This window comes from Pleurotus ostreatus, assembly GCF_014466165.1.
Source record: "Pleurotus ostreatus strain PC9 chromosome Unknown scaffold_4, whole genome shotgun sequence".
NCBI classification, from domain to species: domain Eukaryota; kingdom Fungi; phylum Basidiomycota; class Agaricomycetes; order Agaricales; family Pleurotaceae; genus Pleurotus; species Pleurotus ostreatus.
In genome coordinates this window covers 2,404,013-2,427,345 of record NW_023503159.1, presented here as the reverse complement: position 1 = coordinate 2,427,345, position 23,333 = coordinate 2,404,013, and the positions used below count along the sequence as shown (strand labels likewise).

The window sequence follows — 23,333 nt, the reverse complement described above, 5'->3', positions numbered from 1 at the left end:
GAATGCGAAGCCAGATGGAAATAGGGTTATTGAGAAGGGACACACGAAGTCTTCCTAACAGTGAACGAGGGCGTCTCCGGGGGATCAGTTCCGTGAGGAGGAATAAAGCAAAGCCAAAGATCGCGCCAATGCCGAAGCCCCAAATTATTTGAGAAGCTGTATGATACTCTAGATGGTATCTAGACACAAGAGGTCATGAGGCTATACGATACCGATGTACGAGCCTCATACCTCGAGTACGCAACTGCGCCTGCCCATCCCAGGATCGCCGAATATACGGCGTAGCGCCATAGAAGATCAAGAATGGGGTATCCGGACGAGGTAAACCGGTGATGAAAGCATAGATGGCAGACCAAAAACGCAGCAAAATATCCCATGTACTGGCTGTGGGACGAGGGAAAGCCATATCCATTGCTCACCTTCCCCGATGCACCTCAATCTTTCTGAGCAAATTTGCGAGCCTTAACAAGAGCCACAACTCACCCACCGGTCGCTGTTGCTTCACAGCCCGTTTGAGCACCCAGTTCAGCCCCTCGCAAGCCCACTGACCAGCCCACATCACGATTATCGTCAGTTCGCGCGTCTGTACGCAGAGCGCGGCATATGCTGGCTTCCAATATAGCGGCTAAGGCCTCGCTTCTTGTTCCGACATACATGGAGGCGTACCATGAGGAGGATGGGACTGAGAGTGATCAGCGCCAGGGCCAGAGAAAATAGCGAGGAATCGTCATCTGACATTCGGGAAACAAAGGTCGTTCAGAGTCATTCAAACGAAAAGCGAGCACAGCACGTACATAGGACATGAGTCAGGTCAAGCGAGGTTTCTTGGCCAGACATATTTATTCGAATTAAAATCAGAAATTGCGGTGTTCAGGTCGGAGAGGAACCTTTAAGGTTACGTTGATAGCAAGCGCCCATTTGCTCCGTTCAGCCAGGAACCTTCAGTTCTTGGCTCCAGTCTCCTGGCCTGACTAGCGATGACCTGCCATGACTCGGTGGAAATGCATAGCAAATTTACCTCAGCGTGCAACGAGGTGCAACGAGGCCGTGGCTCGGGACCGGGTTCTCAAAAAAAAAAAATTAGAGTATAAAGAGATGCGAGAAGACATCTAAGTAGACACCATCTCCTCGCACTATCCAGCATGGAGTCTGTACAGGGGATCCTGGCGGCCCTGGTAAGCCCCCTTGAAAATGCTTCTGGTATCCAGAACGCCACAGTCGCAAACTCGACAATTTCGCAAGCACCTATGGCCATCCCCTCCGACATTGCATCCTTAATCACCCTGCTTTTCTCGTTTTCTGCTCTGCGGGATTGGATCAAACTCATCGTCATTGGAGGTGTTCTGGAAACCGCTCGGCGCAGCGTATTCTCGGTTTATGCAAGGCTCATGAACTCTTTCTTCATCACTGCGACATTCGATGAAGATGACATATCTTTTTGTGAGTGATGCTGAATATTCCCTGACGGCTGTTTATTTATGACATTGCCATGACTAGCTTGGATGATGGTGTGGCTTTCGGAGCACCCTACTTGGAAGACAGCGCGTGAAGTCGAAATCAGCACACGATCCCTTGGTCTAGACAGCCAGGCCACTTTGCTACCAGGAGAAGAGGAAGATGTCGCCTCCAACTCGCGCAAACTTGGATTCTTGCCGAACGTTTCCAATACCTACACGTTGTGGTACAAACACCGTTGGGTCTCTGTCAGACGTTTGAGGTCAGAGCAAGGATACTATGGGCATAGGCAGGAAACCTTGATCATCAGGTAATAAATAAGGCTCTACCTTCATCTATATCGTCAAACTCATTCACATTGTTTAGCATCATGGCACGATCACATTCGGTACTCTATGATCTACTAAAGGAGGCAAAGGCAGCCTACCTTGCTGGACAAGAAGACAAGATCTCTATCTACGTCTCTGATAGGCAAGCTACACTTTGTCTCTACTCACCGAATGAGTACTGACTTTGATTTAGCCAAAACAGCTGGCGTCATGTCGCTTCTCGTCCCAAACGGCCCCTCAAGTCTATCGTCCTCGACCCCGGCATCAAGGATCTCCTCGTCGAAGACGCGAAAGACTTCCTCGGCTCAAAGCCTTGGTACCACGAACGAGGCATCCCATTCCGACGTGGCTACCTTCTTTACGGCGCACCCGGCTCTGGCAAAACGTCCATCATCCACAGTCTAGCCGGCGAGCTTGGGCTGGACGTCTACATCATCTCCCTTTCCAGAAGCGGACTCGACGACAGCGCACTCAACGAAATCATCTCGGATCTTCCGTGAGTAACTCTCGTCCTTATGAGAGGGTGGATGAGGCTCACACGCGATTGAACAGGGAGCGTTGTATCGCGTTAATGGAGGATATCGATGCGGCATTTCACCATGGCTTGAACCGTGACAGTGAAGATCCTGCCGAATCTGCACCAGGAGCCGATCGTAATGCGCCTCCCAAGCCAGCACAGGCAGCCCCGACGACGACCAGCAAGTCCGTGTAGTTCTCTTTGGTCTACTAGAGCCTTACTAACATCACCTCTTCCAGACTTAGTCTCAGTGGACTCTTGAACGCATTGGATGGTGTTGGTGCCCAGGAAGGACGTATCCTCTTCGCTACAACGAACAAGTACCTCGCTCTCGATCCCGCGCTCTCGAGGCCCGGCCGTATGGACATCCACATCGAGTTCAAATTGGCTAGCAAGATCCAAGCACGGGAACTGTACCGCTGCTTCTACCAGCCTTCAGAAGACATGGAGTCTGAGAAATACGACGACGTCCCCTCCGAGCTTCTCGATGACGTCGACGCAGAGACCTCCTCTCAAACCTCTGACTCCTCTGACACCCTCGTCGCGCCGTCCCCCACCCTCCCTGAACCCAAGAATGGCAAGGCGCTGTTGTCGATGATGCCCGACCACCGCCGGCGCGCGCCAAAGCTAGAGAGGGAGCAGATAGGAAGGCTTGCGCATGCATTTGCAGATGCTGTGCCAGAGCGTGAATTCTCGATGGCGAGCTTGCAGGGGTATCTGATGGTGTACAAGACGAGGCCGTTCGATGCTGTGAAGGATGTCAGAGCGTGGGTTGAGAAGGAACGTGCGGATGCGGCGAGGAAGGCGAAAGCAAAGGCGCCCACCCCCTCTTCCCCAACTCCAGAATCCGAACCCGAAGCCACACCGACCCCAGAGGCCGCAACACCTACATCCACATAATGCAATGATATCCCAAACATTAATACCCATACTACATGAAGATATACAGTAGATATGAATGTATCAATAACACGTTTAAGTAGTCTTAAATTCATTCCTTGTTCCCTCGTTTGCAATAAGGAATCCGGAATAGCGGGCGTTCAGGAGCATGTTAGGAGCATGCCCATCACGTGCACAGCGACTCTTGGACTCAGCGATTGAGCGATACTCAGTACTGAGCTTGAACACGACCACGACCGCGATTCATGGACAGTGCAGCATCGCCTCCGACGGCGGACGAGCCAGCGACATCGTCTGCTCTTCGGTTATCAGTCGACCCCGATGGTACTGGATTGAAATCACGACCGGCATCGCCGCAGCTCACCCAAAGCACCCCAGTGCAGTTACGACCAGCTGGCGAGATTCTTAGTGAATTCGACCCCCTCGCGAACTCTGTGGAAAAGGAGGCGCGAGAAGCCTGGGGGGATGCTGAAGGTCACCCGCCGCCGTCGCCGTCGCCATCGCCGCCACCGGAAACGCCAGAACGACCCCCCAGCCCGCCATCAAAGAGTAAGGACGCTACTACTAATGCCCCACCAGCAACACCTCTTCCCCCTTCAAGCTTGAATATATCCGCGTTTCCATCGTTATCCGCTTTAGCTCGAACCTTCTCAATACCGACCCCACTGCGGCCGCGTCCCCTCTCCATGGATTCAGCGAAACCAGTGCCGTCTCCGGGAACACTGTCATCATTCGCGGCGCAGCAAGAGTCTACTCGATCGTCAACAGACCAGGGTGATAGGCGTGAAGCAGATGAGAACGCCGCGTCTGCCTACAACACCGCAAATGCACCGGCAAGCTCAAACGATAGTACCGCGACGCCAAGCGCGGCAACTAGCACTGACGCAGCTTCATTTGACTTCCAGAAGTTCCTCGATCAGATGAAATCGAGGAGCGCCGAGCCCGTTGCTAAGTACCTCCGTTCGTATGTGAAGCGTTCATGTTTGTACCCACATCTATGTACCGGAATAACAAATTTGGCTGTCCAGATTTCTGAGCAATTTCGCGAAGAGGACGTTCACGATTGGAGACCAGGTCAAGATCATAAATGATTTCCTCAATGTATGTCTTGTTGGGAATACGTCTCTAAGTGAAATAACGTCTACCATCAGTTTATATCCATCCGCATGAGAGAGGTCGATGCATGGAAGACTACCTCAGATGTAGAGTTTGATTATGCTATGGAAGGAATGGAAAAACTCGTCATGAATCGGCTCTACGAGTTGTGCGTGCCGTCTATTCGTGATATTTGTCGTGGATTGACAGTTTGCTACCGTTAGCACCTTCACGCCCCAAGTCGCCCGCGCAGTGCCCCCTCGTCCAATAACATCAGACGATCTGGAAAAGGATAGAATCCTTTCCCAACGGATAGGACTTTTCGGCTGGATAGAGGAGAAACATCTCGATATACCCGTTGGGGAAGGGAGCAAAGGTTTCTTGATGTTTGCTCAACAAGGCATGCTATTCATCTACAACGTGCTCTACGATCACTTATCACCCTTTCTAGAACTGCTGAAGATAAACCACTATAAGGCCCCGCGTGATAAGCTTATATGTATCCTGAACTGCTGCAAAGTCATATTCGGTTGGTACATCCCTTCTCAATCGGAGCCGAGATGTTTAACCCACATCTTGCTCGTAGGGCTGATACGGCACTTACGCAAAGAAGAGGGAGCTGACTCGTTTGTGCCGATTCTGATCTTTGTCGTTCTGAAAGCCAATCCCGACCATCTGATATCCAACGTTGAGTAGGTGACTTGTCATTTTCTACCAAGGCAGTTTTCCATAACCATGTAGATTTATTAACCGGTTCCGAAACCCTGCGAAGTTGCAAAGCGAAGCGGGGTACTACCTTTCTAGCTTGGTGAGTCCGCAGTGCGACTGTGGCATCTCTGGTAACTTACTCCTGCATAACCTCGCACGTTTAGATGGGCGCCGTCTCCTTCATTGAAACCATGGACCACACATCATTATCAAATATCACTCAGGAAGAATTTGAACAGTCAGTCGTTAATCTGCTAGCTCACGGAATCCGTTGCTAACGATACCTCCTTCAGGAATGTTGAAGAAGCCATCCAGTCTCTACCCCCTTCCCATCCACATTCACCTCCTATGACTCCGTCTAGCGCCTCCATCCCAAGCTCGACACCGAAATTCTTAGGACCTCAATCACCTCACAATCGTTCGCATTCACATCCTTCTTCGCCTTCTCTCCCCGCGTCAGAACCTTCCCCGCATGCAGGCGAAGAATCTGCCCAACCCCTCTCATTACCTACTCCTACTATCCCGGCTTTGCCAGGTCAAACCATACTATCTGATGATGCTCGACGTCTCCTCCAGAAGACGGGTGATACAATATCAAAGCCTCTAAACGCCATCGGTCGAATATTCAGCGAGGCCTTGGACGGCGCGGAAAGCAAACTGACGTACCTCCCCGGTCCTTTCGCTCCATTCGAACTCGGTCGCGAACGGGATGGACAAGCGCAACAGCCCCACTGGTCACATCCTGACCAAATATCGCAACACTCGCACGGTCCTTCAAGGCAGTTCCCGCAAACACCTATTAGTAACTCAGATCCGCACATGGCGCCAATACAGACACCGTATAAACCTCGCGTTCGGAAGACGCCTTCGCCATATCATTCCACTTCCAACTCTCCTGACCGATCACCAAGGCTTGGGTACGCTTCCTCGCCTGAAGAGACGCCCACTCGATATGGAAATAGTGGAAATGCGCCATATACAAATTCGCCGTTAGCATTAGGTCCTTCGCAAGCCATCCTCCCGCCTCGTGTACAATCTCTGGCCCAGCAAGAGTTCGGTACATCACTCGGGCCAAATTCAGAGGGGGCGCATCTATCACGAACGCCTACCCCTGCTCTTGATCTATCGGCCGTCCAGGAACAGATTGATAACGCACACGAACAAGCTGCGGCGGCGTCAAAATCGACGCTTGTCCAGATCTTTCCCACTGTTGATACAGAAGTCGTGCAGTGGGTCCTGGAAGCCAATGACGGCGACCTTGGTAAGAGCATAGAGGCCCTCTTGGAAATGAGTAGCGGGGCATGATTTGGAAGGCACGACATGGAATATACTCGATCTCTAGAAGGTCTTCTTCAGCTGACGCCTCAGTGTAACATATAGGTTCTGACGCCGCTTGTGCGGACAGAAACAATGGCTACCCACGAATACTCTACGACACGTTACAACGGTGTATCACATAATTTGCCTATGGGATTTTTCACGTCCAGAATCCAGATCCAGGAAGTAAGGCTACCCCCGAAATCCCCATTTCGGTTATACGCCAGAAGCACGCCACTCATCTGCTCGGTTGAACTCCAGAGTCAATGCAATGCCTCGTAGCTTGCTGCTCCCCTTCCTATTGTTGCGCCTGTTCCAGGCAATTTGGAACAGTTCTATCAACTCTATATCTCCCACACATTGACCTCTATTAGCTCCGTGACGGCATCGCAGAGGCGTTTTTCGTTCTTTGGAACTTCTCCGTGAGATGCAAGCTTTCTTAAGGTAATAAGCCGGGTAATGAGCGAGGGTTGCTGTCATCGCTTACCAATTCAGCTTGAATCCCGGTGCCATCCCCGATGCGCTATAAATCGCCAACACATCAACTCGCCGTTCACAGATGAAGAGATGCTTCCCATTAGCAAATCTGCCTTCCCTACTTTCCCTCCCTTCCCTGACGATTTTGCAACACACCCACTTGTTATAGTCGACTATGAACTGATCAAGGCGGGCGACAAGGACGAGATCGAGCAGTTATGGAAGGCTGCGACTGAGCTAGGCTTTTGGTAGTAAGTCGATATTATTTGGATGTTGGTAAGGAAGAAATTGCTGAATTGCCTCGCAGCCTCAAGAACCATGGCGTTGAACAAGAAGCCAACAATATGTTTGACATGGGCCGCGAAACCATGGATCTCCCTCTCGAAGAGAAGATGAAATACGAGCAGGGTGATGGCGGATCCTCCTTTGGGTATGCTATTAGTCCCCATCAGGGTTGAAAGCCGATGTGACAAACATTTCTGCAGATACAAGGCAAGGGGGCAAGTGGCCACTGATGCTATGGGCACTCGCGATAATATTGAATTCATCAACGTCGCGAAAGACGACGCTCTCGCGTGGCCCAAGCAGGCACATAGATCCTATCCGCGCACGGTGAATGCACGGATGGAATCTACTGTCATTCCGTTCGTCCGTAAATCCATGGAAGTCAACGCCACATTGCTAGACGTCTTCAATGAGAAACTCGGGCTCCCGGAGGGTGCGCTGGCAAAGCGACATTCTGTTGAAGAATTCAGCGGAAGCGAGGCGAGGTGTACGAAAAGCCCGCCTACACCCACTGAAACGAGGTTAGGCATCGGTGCCCATACAGACTTCGGTTCCCTGGTTAGTCTCAGAACCTTCTCTCAGCTAGCTTGCGCACATGCTAACTTTTGATAGTCCTTTTTGCATAACAGACTTGGGGGGCTACAAGTCCTCCCTCCGAACAGCGAAACTTGGCAATATATCAAGGTCCGTGTGTTCTTAAGTTGTCGAGTTGTCTGTGCATGCCTGATTTATTATTCGCGGCGACAGCCTATAACAGGATACGCAATCTGCAACCTAGGCGACGCAATGGCTATCTTCAGTGGTGGCATTCTTCGATCTAATATTCATCGCGTCTGGTAAGTAGGTCTCCGAGGAGTCACAGCCGAGTCACTCACATCTATGCAGCCCACCACCCGGTGCTCAGAAACACCGGGAACGATGGTCATTAGTTTACTTTACACGCCCGGGCGACAGCGTAAATCTCCATGCATTGGTCGAAGAAAGTCCATTAATTGCGGACTACGTGGCGAAACATCCCGAAGGTATCCATGAAACTGGGGCAACGTCCCTAGAGTGGTTCACTCGAAGAATAAAGAACCAAAGAATCAGTAACCGCAAAGTTAGTAACCAATTTCTGGTTCCTACGAGTAGTCAAATTTGATACTTACTTATTATCTCCAGGGACCTGAAACCTGGATGGCGAGTCGAGGGACGGAAATACGAGTTTAAAACCCATATCTGAGGCCTGAGGACTGGAATTGGGTGTGAGTTTATGATTAGTCTGCCTCGTAACTAATCATCTCCTTCAACGGATGCAAGAGCATACTTGGGGTGGTTGTGATTGCTACATTCTGTATTCTGTGTACATATACAGGGGGCGTATATTAACAGGACAGGCTACTTTAAACGACGGGGGGCTTGGTGCCAGGCTGGAAGGTGTAGGTCAGGCCGCACTTTCCACAGTATTGACGGTCATTGTGGAAAGCCATCTGGAAGCCAAACATTAGACGATAATGAGAATCTCAAGCAGTCATAAACTTACGAAGATACCGGCACCACACTCAGCAGAAGGGCATTCGCGACGGAGGCGCTTGATCTTGCCATCCGAGTCCACCTTGTAGTACTTCAGGATAGACATCTTGACCTTCTTGCGCTTGTGCTTAATCTTCTTGGGGGTCTGCATCGAATGACTCAGCATATGATCTCGAGCAAAGCAAGGGGAAGACGAACGTTGTAGGTCTTCTTCTTGCGCTTCTTGGCACCACCACGGAGGCGGAGCACCAAGTGAAGGGTGGACTCCTTCTGAATGTTGTAGTCACTCAAGGTGCGGCCATCCTCGAGCTGCTTGCCAGCGAAGATGAGGCGCTGCTGGTCGGGGGGGATGCTAACCGATTTATCAGCATCAGATAATATACTAGTAAAATCCATCAATCTTACCCCTCCTTGTCTTGGATCTTAGCCTTGACATTGTCGATAGTGTCGGAGGACTCTACTTCGAGAGTGATGGTTTTGCCCGTGAGGCTGGTAATCACTGTCAGCTCGACAGAAGGCTTCAAGATCAAGATAAACCCACGTCTTTACGAAAATCTGCATTTTGGTACGGACGCTTTCGTCTGTCCAACGAATTCAACGATGGAGTCTTCGAAAAAAGCAAGAGCCGAGAAGTTCAGAGGAAAGAGAGGAGCGACCGCTGTGATGATTTTAAATGATCTGCTTTGTCAGCATGCAAGTTCTGTTGATGGTCTGTGCGTGGTAAAGTCCTTCTGATTGCGTCGCGCGGTCAGCCACAGGCGCGTCGGCAAGCGCGTCTCACTTATCCCTCACTTGTACTACCATCACCAAACTTAAAATGAGCAACGACGACGACGTTCAGATGGACTCTGCTTTCAGCTCGAGCTTGAAGGGCAAGGGAAAAGCGACCGTGGACCATGATCATCCATACGACAACGAGAATCTTCCTTGGTGAGGTGGCTTGTTTATGAAGTTTTGCGGTCGATGGGCTTATGGAGATCGAAGGGTAGAGAAGTATCGCCCTGTCACTCTCGACGACGTCGTGTCGCATAAGGAGATTACGGGTACCAGTGCGTGCTATACTACTCTGAAGTCAATTTATCTCAAGGGGCCGTAGTCGAGAATTTCATTGCAAAGAATCGACTTCCTCACTTGCTCTTTTACGGACCACCTGGCACAGGAAAGACTTCCACTATTCTTGCTGTGGCTAGACGAATATACGGCCCCCAATACCGAAACCAAATCCTTGAGGTGCGCCTCAAGAAGAAGCGTAACCATACATGCAGCTCACGCTTCCGTAGCTAAATGCGTCTGATGATCGAGGAATCGATGTCGTCCGCGAGCAGATCAAGCAGTTCGCCGAGACGCGAACGCTCTTCTCAAAGGGCTTCAAACTCATTGTCCTCGACGAAGCCGACATGATGACGCAGCAGGCGCAAGCTGCTCTTCGACGGGTCATCGAGCAGTACACGAAGAATGTACGGTTCTGCATAATATGCAATTACGTGAATAAGATTGCTCCGGCTATCCAAAGTCGATGTACGAGGTTTCGCTTCTCCCCTTTGCCAATGAAAGAGGTGGAGAAGAGGCTTGATACCGTTGTAGAGGCGGAGAAGTGAGTTGCGCGTGGATTATACCTGTCACCACCACTGATATTGGCTCAGGGTGAATTTGACGGCGGATGGAAAGGAAGCACTGTTGAAACTCTCAAAGGGCGATATGCGACGCGCTTTGAACGTCCTCCAGGCGTGTCACGCAGCCTACGATGTGACGAACGAGACAGCTGTATACAATTGCACAGGAAGTCCACATCCATCTGACATTGAAACTATCATCAATGCAATGCTGTCCGAGGAGTTTACAACAGCTTACACTAGTACGCTCAGTGTCAATTGCGTGGAATCCTGACAATTAATCCTCCCTCAGTGCTGTCTTCCATCAAAACGGAAAAGGGGCTGGCTCTTCAAGACCTGCTGGCCGGCGCGTACGAATACGTCGAAACGCTTGAATTAAAGCCTCAAGCCCGTGTCTACCTGCTAGATCATCTTGCGACAACTGAGTAATATTGTTACGCTTCTATCTTGTCAACGGGGCTAACTTTGTTCGTAGGCATCGACTGTCCACAGGAGGCAATGAAAAGATACAGATGACTTCGTTGTTAGGAGCCTTCAAGAATGCTGTGGAGTTAACGGCGTAATTGTTTGAGCAGCTGGGTATTAGGTCTATGATTTATGATGGCGTCCCAGGAGTGACTTTAAGTATACTCTCACACAACCAGCTGCATCGAATGGACTTCAAAGAAAGCGACTTCAACGAAAGCTAGTAATACATCGCGTGCGACTAGAGATGCTACCACAACAAAAGTAAGATAGCAGCGAAAGAGACTGTCACCAATGTAGCTAGCGGCGATGACAACGTCGAGGTCGCAGATGATGATGCATTCAGCGGCGCGACGGTAGAGTTTCCGCGGAAGAACTGGTCGGACTGATCTGGCCACAGGACCACCAACGCCGCCCCAGGTCCCGGTACCTCAATCGTGCACCCTCCCCCACAATCTACCCTGATCGTCTCTTGCTCTCCGTCCAGAATCCCATTCTCCCTGACCGTCTGCCCCGCCCACGTAATCTCGTACTCCTCCCTCACATCTGGCGCCGTCAGTACGCGATACTCCACGAAGTCCCCGCTCGTGTCCGCGGGGATGGTGAAGTTGCGCGACGCTGTGTTCTCGTAGTTGATGAGCGCGAGCTTGCCGCGTGACGTGCCGCCGTCGTCGTAGATGCCGTACGTCGCGACGGTGGAGTTGGGATTCGTGTTGGAGCCGTCGAGCCCAAGGTCGACGATGACCGAGCCGTAGACGGACGTTACTTCTGAGAGGAAGAGCGCGGAGTAGTACGGCGACCCTGTGCGCCAGTTGATGTCCATCGGCGTTTCGGGCGTAGGTGGGTCGAACAGGTTGTATCGGATGTCGTGTTCGCGGGTGTGCACTGTAGGACGTCGTCAGACGGTATCAAACACAGCGAATGACGAAACGTACGGAAAATGGCACTGTAATTGGAGGCTCCCGCCTTCAGCCCAGCGTCGATGGCCCAAAGCGTGGCGGCGAACTATAACCAGGTTGAGTACAGGTATACACACGTGGAATAAGGAAGCGACGTACTGTGGAAGAGATATTCGACCCGCCACATGCGACGGTGTTGTATTCGGACAGCAAGACCGGTATCCCGAGTGCTTTAGCGCGATCGACGCCGACCTTGTCCCAATGGACGTATTCAGCGACTACACATACAGAATGAATGTCAATATGAGGGATGTCATGAAAACGCCGGTAAAAGATCACTGACCGTTGTTGTGCGTCAGATAGTAGGAGATGTTCGTGTTCTTCTCATTGAAGCCGGAGCAAGCGTGATTAGGATATTGCTGTAAGCTGAGGAGTAGTTCCTGATGAGGATCAGGGCAGAGCGGAAGGGGGCTTGGAACGTACGTATAATATTTAAAAGGGTATTGAGTGTAACCAGCGTCCATGACATCTTCCAGGCCCCTGCAGCAGGTAAGTAGACTGCTAAGTGAGAACAGACACCGACGTACCAACCACAGCAAATTGTTGGGCCACCGATGTGTTTTTCCTTGAGGAGCCCGTCTGATTCCATTAAACTGATCATTTCCCCGATCTCGGGAATCTAAGGGAGTCTGGTCACCATGCTCGCCATCTTGAAAATGAGGGTATACTCACATACATATCTAAAGTATAGTTGTCTCGTTTCCCGTGACCGGCGTACAAATCGGGTTCCTGGTCCTATGAGACACGCGACCTTAGATGCAGGAGCACAGACTCACGTTTCCGAGAAGTAAAGCGTCTAATCGGCTCCCCAGAATCTCCTCGGCGTCCTTTGCCAATGCAACGCCATTCGAGAAATTATCGGGGTCTCGCATGCTCACCCCTACGATGAACTGCATCGGCCCCACCTTTTCGTACATCCCGTTCATCACCTCGAACAGCACCGGCCCAAAGTCCGTCGGGATGTCGTTGAAGTACGCCTCGGGATCAGTGAGTTCCAGCATTTTGTCTTTAAGGTCGGGCTTGTAGATCGAGGCGTCCATCCCGTTGCCGCCTACGCGGATTCGGAGTGGGCTCGTCATGCGCGCGCGGATATTGCCCAGGTAATTCTGCATCGCTGTTGGGATCGAATCCCCGCGATGACCCCCTAATTGTGTGGGCGATTAGTGCTTGCAGGAAAGGGATCCGCGAATTAGAACCCACAGAGCGTGTCGAATGAGCTCAGTTCGAAGGAGATGCCGATGAAGTTGTCGTCCACGACATTGGTTTGCTCGCGGGTCGGCTGTTCCGGGAACGAGATATTAACGGGTGGTTTTGCTGCGGTAACAAGTGCAGCTGAAAGAGCGACTAGAAGGAGAAGAAATGTCCGGGGCATCGTGCCTGCCAGAAAAGAGGGAACCGTGGGGGTGCGAGAACGGCGATGTGGTGATGGTTTTATACTCGCAGCCGTGCTCGGCGCTGCATCGGCATGGGCAGCTTGGGTACGGTTGGCATCAGATGCGCGCAAGACTTCTTCCCTTGAATGAGAGTGGTGATGAACGAGTGACTGGGATTGTTGCGGCATGGCAAAATCCTGAGCGCAAACTCAAGATGAGAGGAAAGAAGAAAGATTACTTTTCAGTTTTTACGACATTTGCCCAGTGACGGCGCCCACCTACGGCGACTGGCTCGGCGTTGCGCAGTTTTGCTCTCTAAAAGCCAAGCCTTTTCGCGTGACATAATTGAATTCTTAAACGCACAAAAAATGCCTTGTCCATCTTGAGAAGTGGAGCTCACTCGATGCACGGTTCGAACCCAAGCAAGGACCACTACTTAAGTACCAGGCACAGAACAGTCCCAAGACATTAGTTTTTGAGTGCATGTTTTTCATGTTGATCGACTCCTCTTGCGAAGAACCTTCATAGTTAGACGCGTAAAACACATGTGCATAACGAAGCGAAACGGGTCACCGATTAGCGACCCACGACCTTACAATTGCATATTTGAATATCCATAATCCATTGAAGCAGAAATACGGCGTGAGTAACAAGAAAACTTAATGGGTAGAAATATCCGGATGGCCAGCGAGAATCTTCGTGATGGTAGCCGAGCGTAATGGAGTATCAGCAAACAAAGCTCGAACGAGTCGCACTAATTCTTCAATATCGAAATCCACTAGGGCACCCTCTTCGAAAAGATATGTAATATCCGCCATGGAAGCCTCCTGTAGTATCTCGTGAGACAAGGGGAAGATAGATCACAGGAAATGGAAGGGCTTACCAGAAGTTCTGAGAGGTAAGAGAATTTCAGCCAGGAAGGGACATACGCGGCAGTGAAAGGATGCTTATAATAAATCAGATCCGTAAATTATAGATGCCTCGCTGAGTAACTGTCTCGCTTACCTCGGCTTGGTCCTCAACGAATAGTCCTTCGAGGGAGTTAGGTATCCTACAAAGTTCACTCAGCCGATGGGATTCCACTTCGGTGATATCGGGCAAGGCCAAAATATCTTTCAGGACCTGGGATAGAGCTGCGTCAACGAGTCGACCTATCGCACTGTAATATTTGGTTTTGGACAGAACATTCTAGGTGGAATACATCAGCGGATGGCGAACTTAAAATAAGGAGATCAGTACCTTCCAGCCTGCAGCGAGTCTGCGGATAAGGGAAACAACCTGCATCAGCGCCCCTTCACATTCATCGTATCTGTCCTGGTCCGTTGTCTGGACGAAGCCGTCAGCACCAGAGACCAAGGTGTCTTCGACAGCTTGGCAATGCTTCGCCTGTTGACCGAAGTCAGAAAATCACGATGGAAGTGAAAGTTATACCCTTACAATAGTATCGCTGTACCAACTATCGCCCAAAACTTTCAGGCAGTTCCTCGATCTCCCCAGGCTCTCATTGACGCTGTCGTCCAAAACCGCGAGTTTCTCGACTTCCTGACCAAGATACGAACAGTCATTGGAGAACTGCATGGCACGCGAAGGGTGGGTCTCTAAATCTTGTTGGAACACAATAGGATAGAGGGCGCGGAATAGATCCAGTGTCTCAGGGGCTACTTGAAGAAGCAAGCTGCTCGTTGAAGAACTCGACGATATCAGAGGCATGTGTGTCGAGGCGCTGATGAATTCATGACCTTCACGAAGAATATCTTCCACCATGGACAACACGGATCGCATCCGCTGAGTAACGGTGTAAATTTCCTTAGGTGCAACGGTGACGAGATTAGGCGGCCGCTTGTCGGACAAAGAGGATGGATCTGGGGACTTGTTAGGCATCGCGGTTTTCAGCGGCGATGATTCAGGGAGAGTACTTGAAGAAGAGTAGTCCGATATGATACCCAGGGGGGAAGAAACCAGGGGGGAAGAGACCGCAGGCGAGGCTAAGTGACTTGCGTGCTTCAGTTTTTGTTTGGAGAATTTCTCGAGGCGAGTGGCGACTTTGGGGGACGACGTAGAGGGCGTTGAATGTGGTACTTTGAGAACTGGAGGGCTGGGGGGAATCGGCTCAGAAAGTTTTGGTTCTGAGGCAGACGCCGAGTCGTCCGTCCATGGATCATCCCAGACACTATCGTCCGTCGGCGGGGACCCGTCGTCGTCGTCGTTCCACCCCCAAGCATCAGATGGATCAGGTTCGGGATCCTTAGGTCCGGACTTGTCAATGGAGCTACCTTGACTTGGCAGCGAGTAGTCGCTGTCTATACTTGGGCTCGCGTCAGGTTCTATATCAGTGCTCAAGTCTGCGGTAGGTTCGTCGTCGAGTCCCCAGCCGCTTTCGTCAATACCATCATCATTGTGTTCAACGTCTTCATCAAGACCCCATGACGCTCCGTCATCACCAACGTCGGTGATATCGTCGACGGCAGTGGTGGTCGTACGATTGTCGGTACTTTCAGGTAACGGAGATGTAACATCTTGAACCAGGACGACATTTGTGGGGCCGCTGTTGAGTGGGGCGTCGATTTCGACGTTGAATGTATCATTCCAGTCCACCTGAGACGTGATCACATTCCTTGTGAGATCAAGAAGGATACTTCTCCTTTGTCTCTCGTAATGTCCCCGGAGTCCGTTTGACCACAACCGTATAGGCCTTTCCGAGGCATCAGTCTCGAGCAACCGCCCCTCGAAGTCTATGCACCGTTGCACGAGTTCGAGATATGATGGTAGAGGGCTAAACGATGTCGGCAAGTTTGGAACTAATAAGTCATTCAGAACGCTGCTGGTCATGGCTTTGTTTAAGCTCTTCGTAAACGGCGCCTTCCGTTCCTCGGGCAACGCAAGGAATAAATGTGCAGAAAGGAACTCCAGTACGGCAGACAGGGATTCAAGCCGTTGGCCGGGCGAGGAAGTACTCGGCGGCGTAGGAAACAGTGTAATCTTGTGTTGTGAATTTCCTGAGAAATCAGAGGTGGAGGAGGAAGTGACGGACGTTGGCTGGCTGAGGACAATTTGAATGAAGTGGTGGGTGAGATCCCGGCGTAACGTATCCAAGAGGCTTGAGAGAGAAGCCGAGTCGATGGAGGACAAGATGGAGGGGAGCTGAAGGATAGTGGTGGATTGTCGAACTACAAACAAAGAAGTCAAGAAGGCTACAGAAAGATGTCAAATGTAGAGCCAACCTTGCACAGAGGATGAGATTATCATTTCTTCCGCGGTCACAGTGATACTCCTCGAGTATGCCTCCGCAAGCTGCTCTCTGGTTCGGTCTTTGAGCACCCTGAAGTTGGACTGTGTGGCAGATGAATGATTATCGCTGATTGCAGTAGTCATTCACGTTCCAACTTACCTTCAACTGGCCATAGATGATACTCCTCTGTAGAGCGTCGGGGGCCTGTTCTAGGTCATATTCCAGTATTCCACAAGTGTGAGCCGCTTCGCATAGCTCCCCTGACTTTACTAAGCCTTCGAGAAGCGTGAAACGTTTCTTGAGCTGCAGTAGGTGCGAAAGAGCCGATAAAGATGTTGATGCGTTGGCAAACTCCTTCGCGAGCTCAGAATGCGACGTGAGTGTTTGTATCAGAGTCGGCAGTAGACCCGTCTGTATATTGGATTGTCAATTTCCTGAAGCCATTGAGCAGACAAACTCACATTTGAATCATTAACCGTCCTCCCTAACGCGTCGACATTCGAGCGCAGCGATTCAAGGCGTGACTGAATTGACTTGGACGAAGCTATATGTTTCTCAACTGTTGGCAAGTCCTCGCGTATTCGTTCATGGATCCTTTTCTACGCAGAATCGCTTGAGCTACCAGGCACAGCCAGACAAAGAAGCTCCTACCTACTTGTGTCGATTGAATGGCCGCGTCCAATTCTGAGACCCACGAAGCAGCCAACGCCGGGGTCAAGGAGGCAACATTAGCCAGGTCGACTTTCGTCAATATTTCGGTGGCAACATCCCTGTGGGCAGGCTTGCGGGGGAGATGGGTGGGGATGGGGAAGGCCATTTGGCTTGCAGGTCAGGTTCCGCGCTCGTGTCACGCTGTTGGCTGTGAGACACGTGGACTCGGAGACGGCATTGGCCTGCCGATCCTATTTTAGAGCTCCGCTTTGCCTAATATGGACATAGCGTCGGGTTTACAGAAAGCCATAAAGACTCGGACACCGAAAAAAAACAAGCGCCGCGACTCTGTCGTGACAGGTGATGCATGATGTGTGACTGACACAGAACGTCACAGTGAACGACGACGGTAACAATGTTAGGCCGCATTTTCCTTGTCCTTGCAGTGCTTCTGGTCCTTCATGGTGAGTCCTTCATCCCTCAATTTCACAGTCAAATCAGATAACTGACCACTCTTCAGCTGCCTTCTCATCGTATGAATGTCAGTGATTCAGACCACTGAGGTGCAAGCCATGCAACTGATACCTTTGGCGCAGACCTATCGCACTTGAAGAACTCAGGACGACTGGAGGGATCACTACCATTCGATGTACGCACAGACGTTTCATGACCGTCGGCAGTATCTCACAGAAATGCTTCGTAGATCATGCTAGAGGCGTACGCTGCGCTGTTCGTTGGAATACTTGGTGCTTCACTCAGTGCACCTACTTTGAAACAAATCACCTGGGCTAGTGAGATGCAAACCCGGTACGTCGCGTTGTTATATAACATGGAGCAACGTCCCAATTACATGATAATTCTCAAGTTCAATCGACGAGATGGACGCGCGAGCAGGATTCGCAAATTATCTCAACCGAGGAAAGTCAATATTCAAAGTATCTCAATAGCACAGTCGAAGTACGTAGTTAACGATGATATACTCGCCCAAGCAGCTATGAACTACCTTTCTTCGCCTGATACGTTTTCAACCTGCAAAACTTGAGCGAGTGCGAAGGTCAGCAAGAGGGAGGACACTCACCGCTTGTAATCCCTCTCTGCTCGCGCTTCAGCAGTCATCGTACTTCCCTCACCCTCGCCACCCCCGCCTCCACCGCCAGCTTTCTTCTTCTCCTTACGTTTCCTTCGTTTCGCATCTTTCTCAGCAGCCTCGTCCATAGCCAGAAAGTCCTTGATAGAAGGTAAAGCAGAAGATTCCAAAGGCTGCAGTCGCATTGGAGCCCCCTCTACCTCCGCCTCTACCTCCGCCTCTCCTTGTTGTCCAAGAGGAGCAGCATCCGCGATCGGCAATGGTGGCGGCCGCGAATCCTGTGGAAGGGCGGAGGATTCGCCGTCCTCTGATACGAACCAACCACCAGGTCGCACAGGGGCGGGCGGTTCCTCGCCTGGAGGCGGGGAAGCATGGTGCTCGCCTTCTTCATCGTCGTCACCTAGGTCAATGCCTTCGTACTCACCCACACCCTCGAAGATGTCAAAATCATCTGGGGCAAGCTCTTCCTGTGGAGCTACTGCGACATTAAGAGCGGGGGGCTGAGATGGAGTAGTCGATTCGAGGCTCTTTGTGCTTTCAGAGTTAGCAGATTGCGCTGTGGGTGTGGAAGTTGTGAGGTCCTCGTTGCGCTGCTCAACCTTTCTCTTCTTCTTTTTCCGCTCTCCGTCCTTGCCATCTTTGGTAGCCTTCTTCCTCTTCGCTTTCTCCTCCGCCTCACCTATTGGCTTGAATCCGATAGGTTTGAACTTGCCTGCTTTCTTCGCTTGTTCGAGTTTCTTCACCTCGTCGGCAGGAGTAATTACTTTTTCCTGACCGCTAGACGCCTCACGCTTCTCCTTGAGCTCGCGAAGTAAGTCTGCTCTCGTACGTTTCTTGGAGCCGTCAGAATTTTGCGCGGCGTCGGCAGTGTGCCCTATCGTAGATGCCTCGGCAAAAGCAACCTCTAGAGAGTCGTCGTCCTCGGTCGAGAGCGTCGCACGAGCTTTATTTTGTTCGAGCAGAGCAAAATCGAGACCCTTCACAAGAATGGAATGGTCGCCATCACCACCGAGGTACTTCCGCTGTTCTTCGACCTCATAGACTTGGCATTAGGCAAGGGTATCGAACACGATATACTTATACTTACATCATCTTTATCTGCATCAGCGTTTCGACGTTCGAAGTCTTCGAGAAGGGCCTCAACCTGACATGGGCATTACGGGTCGGTCAACCTATCACCGAGCGTACTGTTCACACACCTGAGCGTAATCGTTGCCCTTTCCTCCCCTCCGCTCGGAAGCTCTATCCCTGTACTCCGCATTGGATGCTTTCTTCACCTTCCGCGGTTGGAATGCAGGTTGCGAGGCGTCGACTGTTTTACTGAACTTGCATCAGTAGATGTCGTAGTACAACACCCGTACCACTTTACTGTTTAGAGATTGATTTTGGTCGTACGCCAGGCCTTGCAGCGTCGCCGCTCTTGCGAGAGGTTTCTAGTAATCGCCTAAAGGATTCCTTGGTCAACATTGCTCAGCTGCACTCCAACTGTGCGAGCGAATAGCACTCACTTGGTCCATTTTGACACCCAAACCTGAAAGTCAAGGCAAAATGGATTGAAGATCGAAATATTGCGACCAACGAACGTTCAATATTTCAATAATAACAATGATGACTGTGGGAATATTGATGCCGATTTAGGCTCATGACTCAGGGGACTCAGAGCACTTGGGACTCACTTGGCCGCTGCGATTACAAGAGAAACAACGGAAGACTGAGTAAAAAAACGACAGAGCAAGCTACGGAAACACCACAGCTGGAAGTACCCCCGACCGAGCCATTAGGCGGCGACGGACTCCGGAACATCATCTACTAGCCTCTCCTCCGCCTCATCCCCTCGCTTCTCCATGTCGTAGTGGTTGTAGTAGAAGCGTCTCTCAGCTGGTTGCTCGTTACGCTTTTGAGCTTCGTAGTTGTTGTAGTAGAAACGTCTCTCGGGCTGCTCACCACGCTTTTCCAGTTCGTAGTTATTGCAGTTAAAACGCTTTTCCTGAACAGCCCGAGCATCGGCTATGAGAAGTAGACATTAGATCGTCCCTTGGACGCGTTAACACTGGTATTTGGGGACTCACTCTAATCGACGGGTGCCGCGGTGACGAACAGGCCACAAACGAGAATGGAGAAGAGGACGAGTTGGTTGGATAGCATAGCTGCTGATTGGCGACCTGAAGCTGGACTCGGAGAGCCGTTGCCCTTCAGCTTTTATACCGTATTTCTTGGGTGGGCATCAATCGTATCACGGTATGCCCCAATGCTAGCACTCCAATCGAGCGTCGAGCCCGAAGAGAAGGAAGAGAAGGATAGTTTAAAGCGCCACTTTTACTTTCGTATCATGGTCGGTCGTCGAGAAGTGGTTAATGTCCATCCCAATGACAACTGCCCTCCCATTCGAGAGGTCTAGAAGGTCTTGACCCTTTGGAGATGGTTCTCCTGCGAGCGTTCTCGGGAAGTTCTGGCTCAAATCCAACGGTCTTTCAAACATAGTCCTACGGACAACACATTACCATTACTAGTCAACGCAGGCGAGCAGGATACATACAGGGCAGATGCAACTAGTACCATAAAGACGTCAATTCCAAACGACGATGTAGTCGGGTCCGGAGGACGCTGCCAGTGGGTTTCTTCTCTGGTAAGAGATGAACTGATTTCGCACTTAAACAAAGTGCTTAGTACCACTACTCACTTGGATTTGGTCTTGCATGCGTAGCTGATGCATCGCGTCGTTGAAGTCTGTGCAAGCCTCGTCCGTCGCATCGCATCAGTCAAAGAGAATAGCATGACTTTCTGGAGCTAATGACCGACAAAAGACACTCAGGGGTCATTGAACTCACTACTCAGAGAACTCGTGGCTCAGGCCCATACGACAGTCCAGTCGGCGGTCAATAGATCTCAGATTGTTACTGCGACGACGCGGACATTAACGAAGAATGGAAATCAAGTACAGAGCATGTCAAGGACCCCAACGCCAACAAGACACCCCTGAAGGACTTAGGCAGCTACACCATCTTCGGTTTCCTCTCCTCGCTTCTCCATGTCGTAGTTTGTATAGTAGAAGCGCTTCTCTGGCGACTCTGCGTCTCGTTTCTCTACATCGTAGTGAGTGTAGTAGAAACGCTTTTCTGCGGAGGCATCGCGTTTCTCTGGAACGTAGTGGACGTAGTAGAAGCGTTTCTCCGGGGCATCGCCACGTTTCTCTACATCGTAGTGAGTGTAGTAGAAGCGTTTTTCGGGGGAGGCGTCGCGTTTCTCTACATCGTAGTTGTTGTAGTAGAAACGTTTTTCGGGGGAGGCGTCGCGTTTCTCTACATCGTAGTTGTTGTAGTAGAACCTCTTCTCAGGCGCTTCCCGAGCAGCGGCTGGAAATACAGAATATCAGGAACATTGTCAACAAGCATAGCTGAAGCTACGCGAACTACCTTGGTCAACAGGCGCAGCAGCGACGAACAGACCGCCGATGAGAACAGTAAAGAGGACGATTTGTTTGGAGAGCATGGCGGATTATCTCAACGGTGACTTGAGGACGGGGTGTGGCATTGCGCTCAGTGCAGCTTTTATAGCATATTACTAGCATTCAATACCAAGCCGTAAGTCCCGATGCGAATATTCCAACCGAGTAGTAGACCATCCGAAAAGATGCTATTACATGACACGGCGCCACTCTTCTCTATTCTTATCTTTATTCTATTCGTTCCGGGTCCAAAGATGAACGACGAGGGGTCATATGTGTCAATCTCATATTGGCATGTAACTTACAACATTACTCTTTTAGGCTCAGGCTGCATGGTAATCCACTAGTAGATAACTTTCCCGCACGCATTCAATTAGGCTCGATTCGCGGAGTGTCCCAGTCCAAGAGTAAAGTGAAAACCGAAATCACAGTAGCAGTAACAAGTCGATAATTAAAATCTATTATGGCCGTTGCCGTGGCCATGATCCGCATGAGGCATGACACTCTCCAAGCCGTCTGCATCCGGAGTCCTGGATCGCGCCCAGTCCCTGAGGCCATCAAAGTCACGGCACATCCTCGTCTGGTCGAATCGGGGAAGTGGCTTTGGTGTGTGCTCTGGCGAGGAAGCCTCCGGCATGTACCAGGAAATTACGCTGATATCGGCCGAACACATGAGGGATTGGCGAATCATGTCGATGCAATGGGAGACGTGCTCGGCATCCGATACGTGTGGAAGGTCTTTGGAAGCTCTGCGTTTTCCGCGCAAGGAGTGCTTGCTGTGGGAGTTCCCATAGCGTTCTGGCTCAATGGCCATTCGAACATAATCCTGAGGGCAACGCAAATTAGTCAAGATGAGACAAAGTAGGTGAGCAGAGTATACCAAGCAGTGCAACTGGTGAAATACATCAAGCCCGCCATAAAGTCGGGACATGTTGCCGAACGATGGCACGGTGGGATCCGGAAGATGCTTGTTCTCTTCTTCGGTGAGGGATGAAATTGCGTCTGACAAAGGGTTAGTAAGATTTCACCTCGCCCACTAGGATAAAGCCCACATGTGTAAATGTCGTATAAGTCTGTCCAAGCCTTGTCCATTGCGTCGGTTGAAGGCCCATCGAAGACGGAAGGCTCTTCATCGTCGAAGAAACCAGTGTGGAATTTCTGGAGCTTGTATCTAACAAGATGCTCGACAGGCGCTATAGCGGTGACAGAACGTCGTCAGTTAGCTGTACTCAGAGGCAAATGGCAGACAAACAGTACAACAGCTCTTGGAAGATCTTGGGGGGTTCTATCGATGGTGCTGGCGGTGTCAATAGTATGTGGAGGGTCGCAAAGCACGAGAAGGAGAGCAAGATGATCCCAGCAAAGTACAGTATAAGGCGGAGGGGAGATAGGTCGTTGCCAAAAGACTCCTCCGCCTCCTCAGTTCCGTTGTCTTTGCCTGGTGGATAGAGGAGTGGTTCTTGCTGCTCGAGCTCAACGTACTCGCCGACGTCAGAGTCCTTAGTGTGACTGTAGTAGGTGCTTGTCATTTCAGCTCGGAAAATGGTGTGCTCGTGGATTGTGGGTGGTGAGCGAGTACTGACGCGTCGACGCCTGAGATTGAGATTGGGAGAGTCCCGAATAGCTGAGCTTGAACTTGGCACCTGTGCGATTGACCATAACGTTATGTGACCAATACGGGAAAGAACTCAGGAACCGAATAAAGCGCGCTTGCGATCAATCGATCACAATCGGCGATTGAAATTCGATCGGGCGAAAGTCTGTGGAAGCGGCAAAGTCACCACGCATGCACTTTGGAAGCGGCCGAACAGGCCGGAAATTACCCAGCTAACTATACGCTAATTCGACCTACTTTGACGGTTGCCCTTATCGCTCCCACAACCTGTCACTTAATACCAGTCTATACCCACAATCGC

At 50.9% G+C, this 23,333-nt stretch overlaps 13 protein-coding genes across 13 annotated transcripts; 5 read left to right on the top strand and 8 right to left on the bottom strand.

Annotated features, from left to right (window-relative positions):
* Nucleotides 1–168: 168 nt before the first annotated feature.
* On the bottom strand, nucleotides 169–837 carry PC9H_006645 (uncharacterized protein; the record flags this gene model as incomplete). The annotated part of the gene is made up of 5 exons (XM_036776189.1): nucleotides 169–179; nucleotides 232–384; nucleotides 484–610; nucleotides 667–731; nucleotides 795–837. 5 exons carry the CDS (start codon nucleotides 835–837, stop codon nucleotides 169–171), a joined length of 399 nt encoding a protein of 132 aa, XP_036632208.1.
* A 305-nt stretch (nucleotides 838–1,142) lies between these two features.
* PC9H_006644 (uncharacterized protein) lies at nucleotides 1,143–3,201 on the top strand (the record flags this gene model as incomplete). Its single annotated transcript, XM_036776188.1, has 5 exons — nucleotides 1,143–1,440; nucleotides 1,498–1,765; nucleotides 1,978–2,280; nucleotides 2,337–2,486; nucleotides 2,541–3,201. The coding sequence occupies 5 exons, from the start codon at nucleotides 1,143–1,145 to the stop codon at nucleotides 3,199–3,201; spliced, it is 1,680 nt and encodes a 559-aa protein (XP_036632207.1).
* Nucleotides 3,202–3,446: 245 nt separating this feature from the next.
* On the top strand, nucleotides 3,447–6,309 carry PC9H_006643 (uncharacterized protein; the record flags this gene model as incomplete). Its single annotated transcript, XM_036776187.1, has 9 exons — nucleotides 3,447–4,165; nucleotides 4,230–4,302; nucleotides 4,353–4,465; nucleotides 4,521–4,825; nucleotides 4,883–4,988; nucleotides 5,038–5,104; nucleotides 5,169–5,242; nucleotides 5,298–5,422; nucleotides 5,483–6,309. 9 exons carry the CDS (start codon nucleotides 3,447–3,449, stop codon nucleotides 6,307–6,309), a joined length of 2,409 nt encoding a protein of 802 aa, XP_036632206.1.
* Nucleotides 6,310–6,888: 579 nt separating this feature from the next.
* Nucleotides 6,889–8,292, top strand: PC9H_006642 (uncharacterized protein; the record flags this gene model as incomplete). Its single annotated transcript, XM_036776186.1, has 7 exons — nucleotides 6,889–7,049; nucleotides 7,106–7,228; nucleotides 7,284–7,641; nucleotides 7,696–7,767; nucleotides 7,831–7,919; nucleotides 7,969–8,182; nucleotides 8,245–8,292. 7 exons carry the CDS (start codon nucleotides 6,889–6,891, stop codon nucleotides 8,290–8,292), a joined length of 1,065 nt encoding a protein of 354 aa, XP_036632205.1.
* A 173-nt stretch (nucleotides 8,293–8,465) lies between these two features.
* Nucleotides 8,466–9,156, bottom strand: RPS27A (ribosomal 40S subunit protein S27A; the record flags this gene model as incomplete). Its single annotated transcript, XM_036776185.1, has 5 exons — nucleotides 8,466–8,552; nucleotides 8,606–8,740; nucleotides 8,794–8,947; nucleotides 9,001–9,084; nucleotides 9,137–9,156. 5 exons carry the CDS (start codon nucleotides 9,154–9,156, stop codon nucleotides 8,466–8,468), a joined length of 480 nt encoding a protein of 159 aa, XP_036632204.1.
* A 256-nt stretch (nucleotides 9,157–9,412) lies between these two features.
* On the top strand, nucleotides 9,413–10,771 carry RFC3 (Subunit of heteropentameric Replication factor C (RF-C); the record flags this gene model as incomplete). The annotated part of the gene is made up of 7 exons (XM_036776184.1): nucleotides 9,413–9,525; nucleotides 9,580–9,644; nucleotides 9,692–9,825; nucleotides 9,876–10,189; nucleotides 10,239–10,450; nucleotides 10,501–10,633; nucleotides 10,684–10,771. 7 exons carry the CDS (start codon nucleotides 9,413–9,415, stop codon nucleotides 10,769–10,771), a joined length of 1,059 nt encoding a protein of 352 aa, XP_036632203.1.
* Nucleotides 10,772–10,923: 152 nt separating this feature from the next.
* PC9H_006639 (uncharacterized protein) lies at nucleotides 10,924–13,193 on the bottom strand (the record flags this gene model as incomplete). Its single annotated transcript, XM_036776183.1, has 9 exons — nucleotides 10,924–11,558; nucleotides 11,609–11,678; nucleotides 11,732–11,850; nucleotides 11,916–11,998; nucleotides 12,056–12,112; nucleotides 12,160–12,251; nucleotides 12,305–12,361; nucleotides 12,409–12,776; nucleotides 12,833–13,193. The coding sequence occupies 9 exons, from the start codon at nucleotides 13,191–13,193 to the stop codon at nucleotides 10,924–10,926; spliced, it is 1,842 nt and encodes a 613-aa protein (XP_036632202.1).
* A 471-nt stretch (nucleotides 13,194–13,664) lies between these two features.
* On the bottom strand, nucleotides 13,665–17,051 carry PC9H_006638 (uncharacterized protein; the record flags this gene model as incomplete). The annotated part of the gene is made up of 9 exons (XM_036776182.1): nucleotides 13,665–13,832; nucleotides 13,889–13,951; nucleotides 14,011–14,193; nucleotides 14,245–14,391; nucleotides 14,443–16,172; nucleotides 16,227–16,335; nucleotides 16,394–16,645; nucleotides 16,696–16,833; nucleotides 16,890–17,051. 9 exons carry the CDS (start codon nucleotides 17,049–17,051, stop codon nucleotides 13,665–13,667), a joined length of 2,952 nt encoding a protein of 983 aa, XP_036632201.1.
* Nucleotides 17,052–17,300: 249 nt separating this feature from the next.
* On the top strand, nucleotides 17,301–17,832 carry PC9H_006637 (uncharacterized protein; the record flags this gene model as incomplete). The annotated part of the gene is made up of 5 exons (XM_036776181.1): nucleotides 17,301–17,349; nucleotides 17,406–17,426; nucleotides 17,482–17,534; nucleotides 17,589–17,692; nucleotides 17,751–17,832. 5 exons carry the CDS (start codon nucleotides 17,301–17,303, stop codon nucleotides 17,830–17,832), a joined length of 309 nt encoding a protein of 102 aa, XP_036632200.1.
* Nucleotides 17,833–17,877: 45 nt separating this feature from the next.
* On the bottom strand, nucleotides 17,878–19,489 carry PC9H_006636 (uncharacterized protein; the record flags this gene model as incomplete). Its single annotated transcript, XM_036776180.1, has 6 exons — nucleotides 17,878–17,914; nucleotides 17,964–19,006; nucleotides 19,060–19,116; nucleotides 19,172–19,292; nucleotides 19,342–19,427; nucleotides 19,481–19,489. The coding sequence occupies 6 exons, from the start codon at nucleotides 19,487–19,489 to the stop codon at nucleotides 17,878–17,880; spliced, it is 1,353 nt and encodes a 450-aa protein (XP_036632199.1).
* Nucleotides 19,490–19,749: 260 nt separating this feature from the next.
* On the bottom strand, nucleotides 19,750–20,747 carry PC9H_006635 (uncharacterized protein; the record flags this gene model as incomplete). Its single annotated transcript, XM_036776179.1, has 5 exons — nucleotides 19,750–19,959; nucleotides 20,052–20,168; nucleotides 20,293–20,455; nucleotides 20,509–20,595; nucleotides 20,653–20,747. The coding sequence occupies 5 exons, from the start codon at nucleotides 20,745–20,747 to the stop codon at nucleotides 19,750–19,752; spliced, it is 672 nt and encodes a 223-aa protein (XP_036632198.1).
* A 210-nt stretch (nucleotides 20,748–20,957) lies between these two features.
* PC9H_006634 (uncharacterized protein) lies at nucleotides 20,958–21,461 on the bottom strand (the record flags this gene model as incomplete). Its single annotated transcript, XM_036776178.1, has 2 exons — nucleotides 20,958–21,325; nucleotides 21,386–21,461. The coding sequence occupies 2 exons, from the start codon at nucleotides 21,459–21,461 to the stop codon at nucleotides 20,958–20,960; spliced, it is 444 nt and encodes a 147-aa protein (XP_036632197.1).
* Nucleotides 21,462–21,868: 407 nt separating this feature from the next.
* PC9H_006633 (uncharacterized protein) lies at nucleotides 21,869–22,946 on the bottom strand (the record flags this gene model as incomplete). The annotated part of the gene is made up of 4 exons (XM_036776177.1): nucleotides 21,869–22,243; nucleotides 22,298–22,419; nucleotides 22,470–22,610; nucleotides 22,670–22,946. 4 exons carry the CDS (start codon nucleotides 22,944–22,946, stop codon nucleotides 21,869–21,871), a joined length of 915 nt encoding a protein of 304 aa, XP_036632196.1.
* Nucleotides 22,947–23,333: the final 387 nt, after the last annotated feature.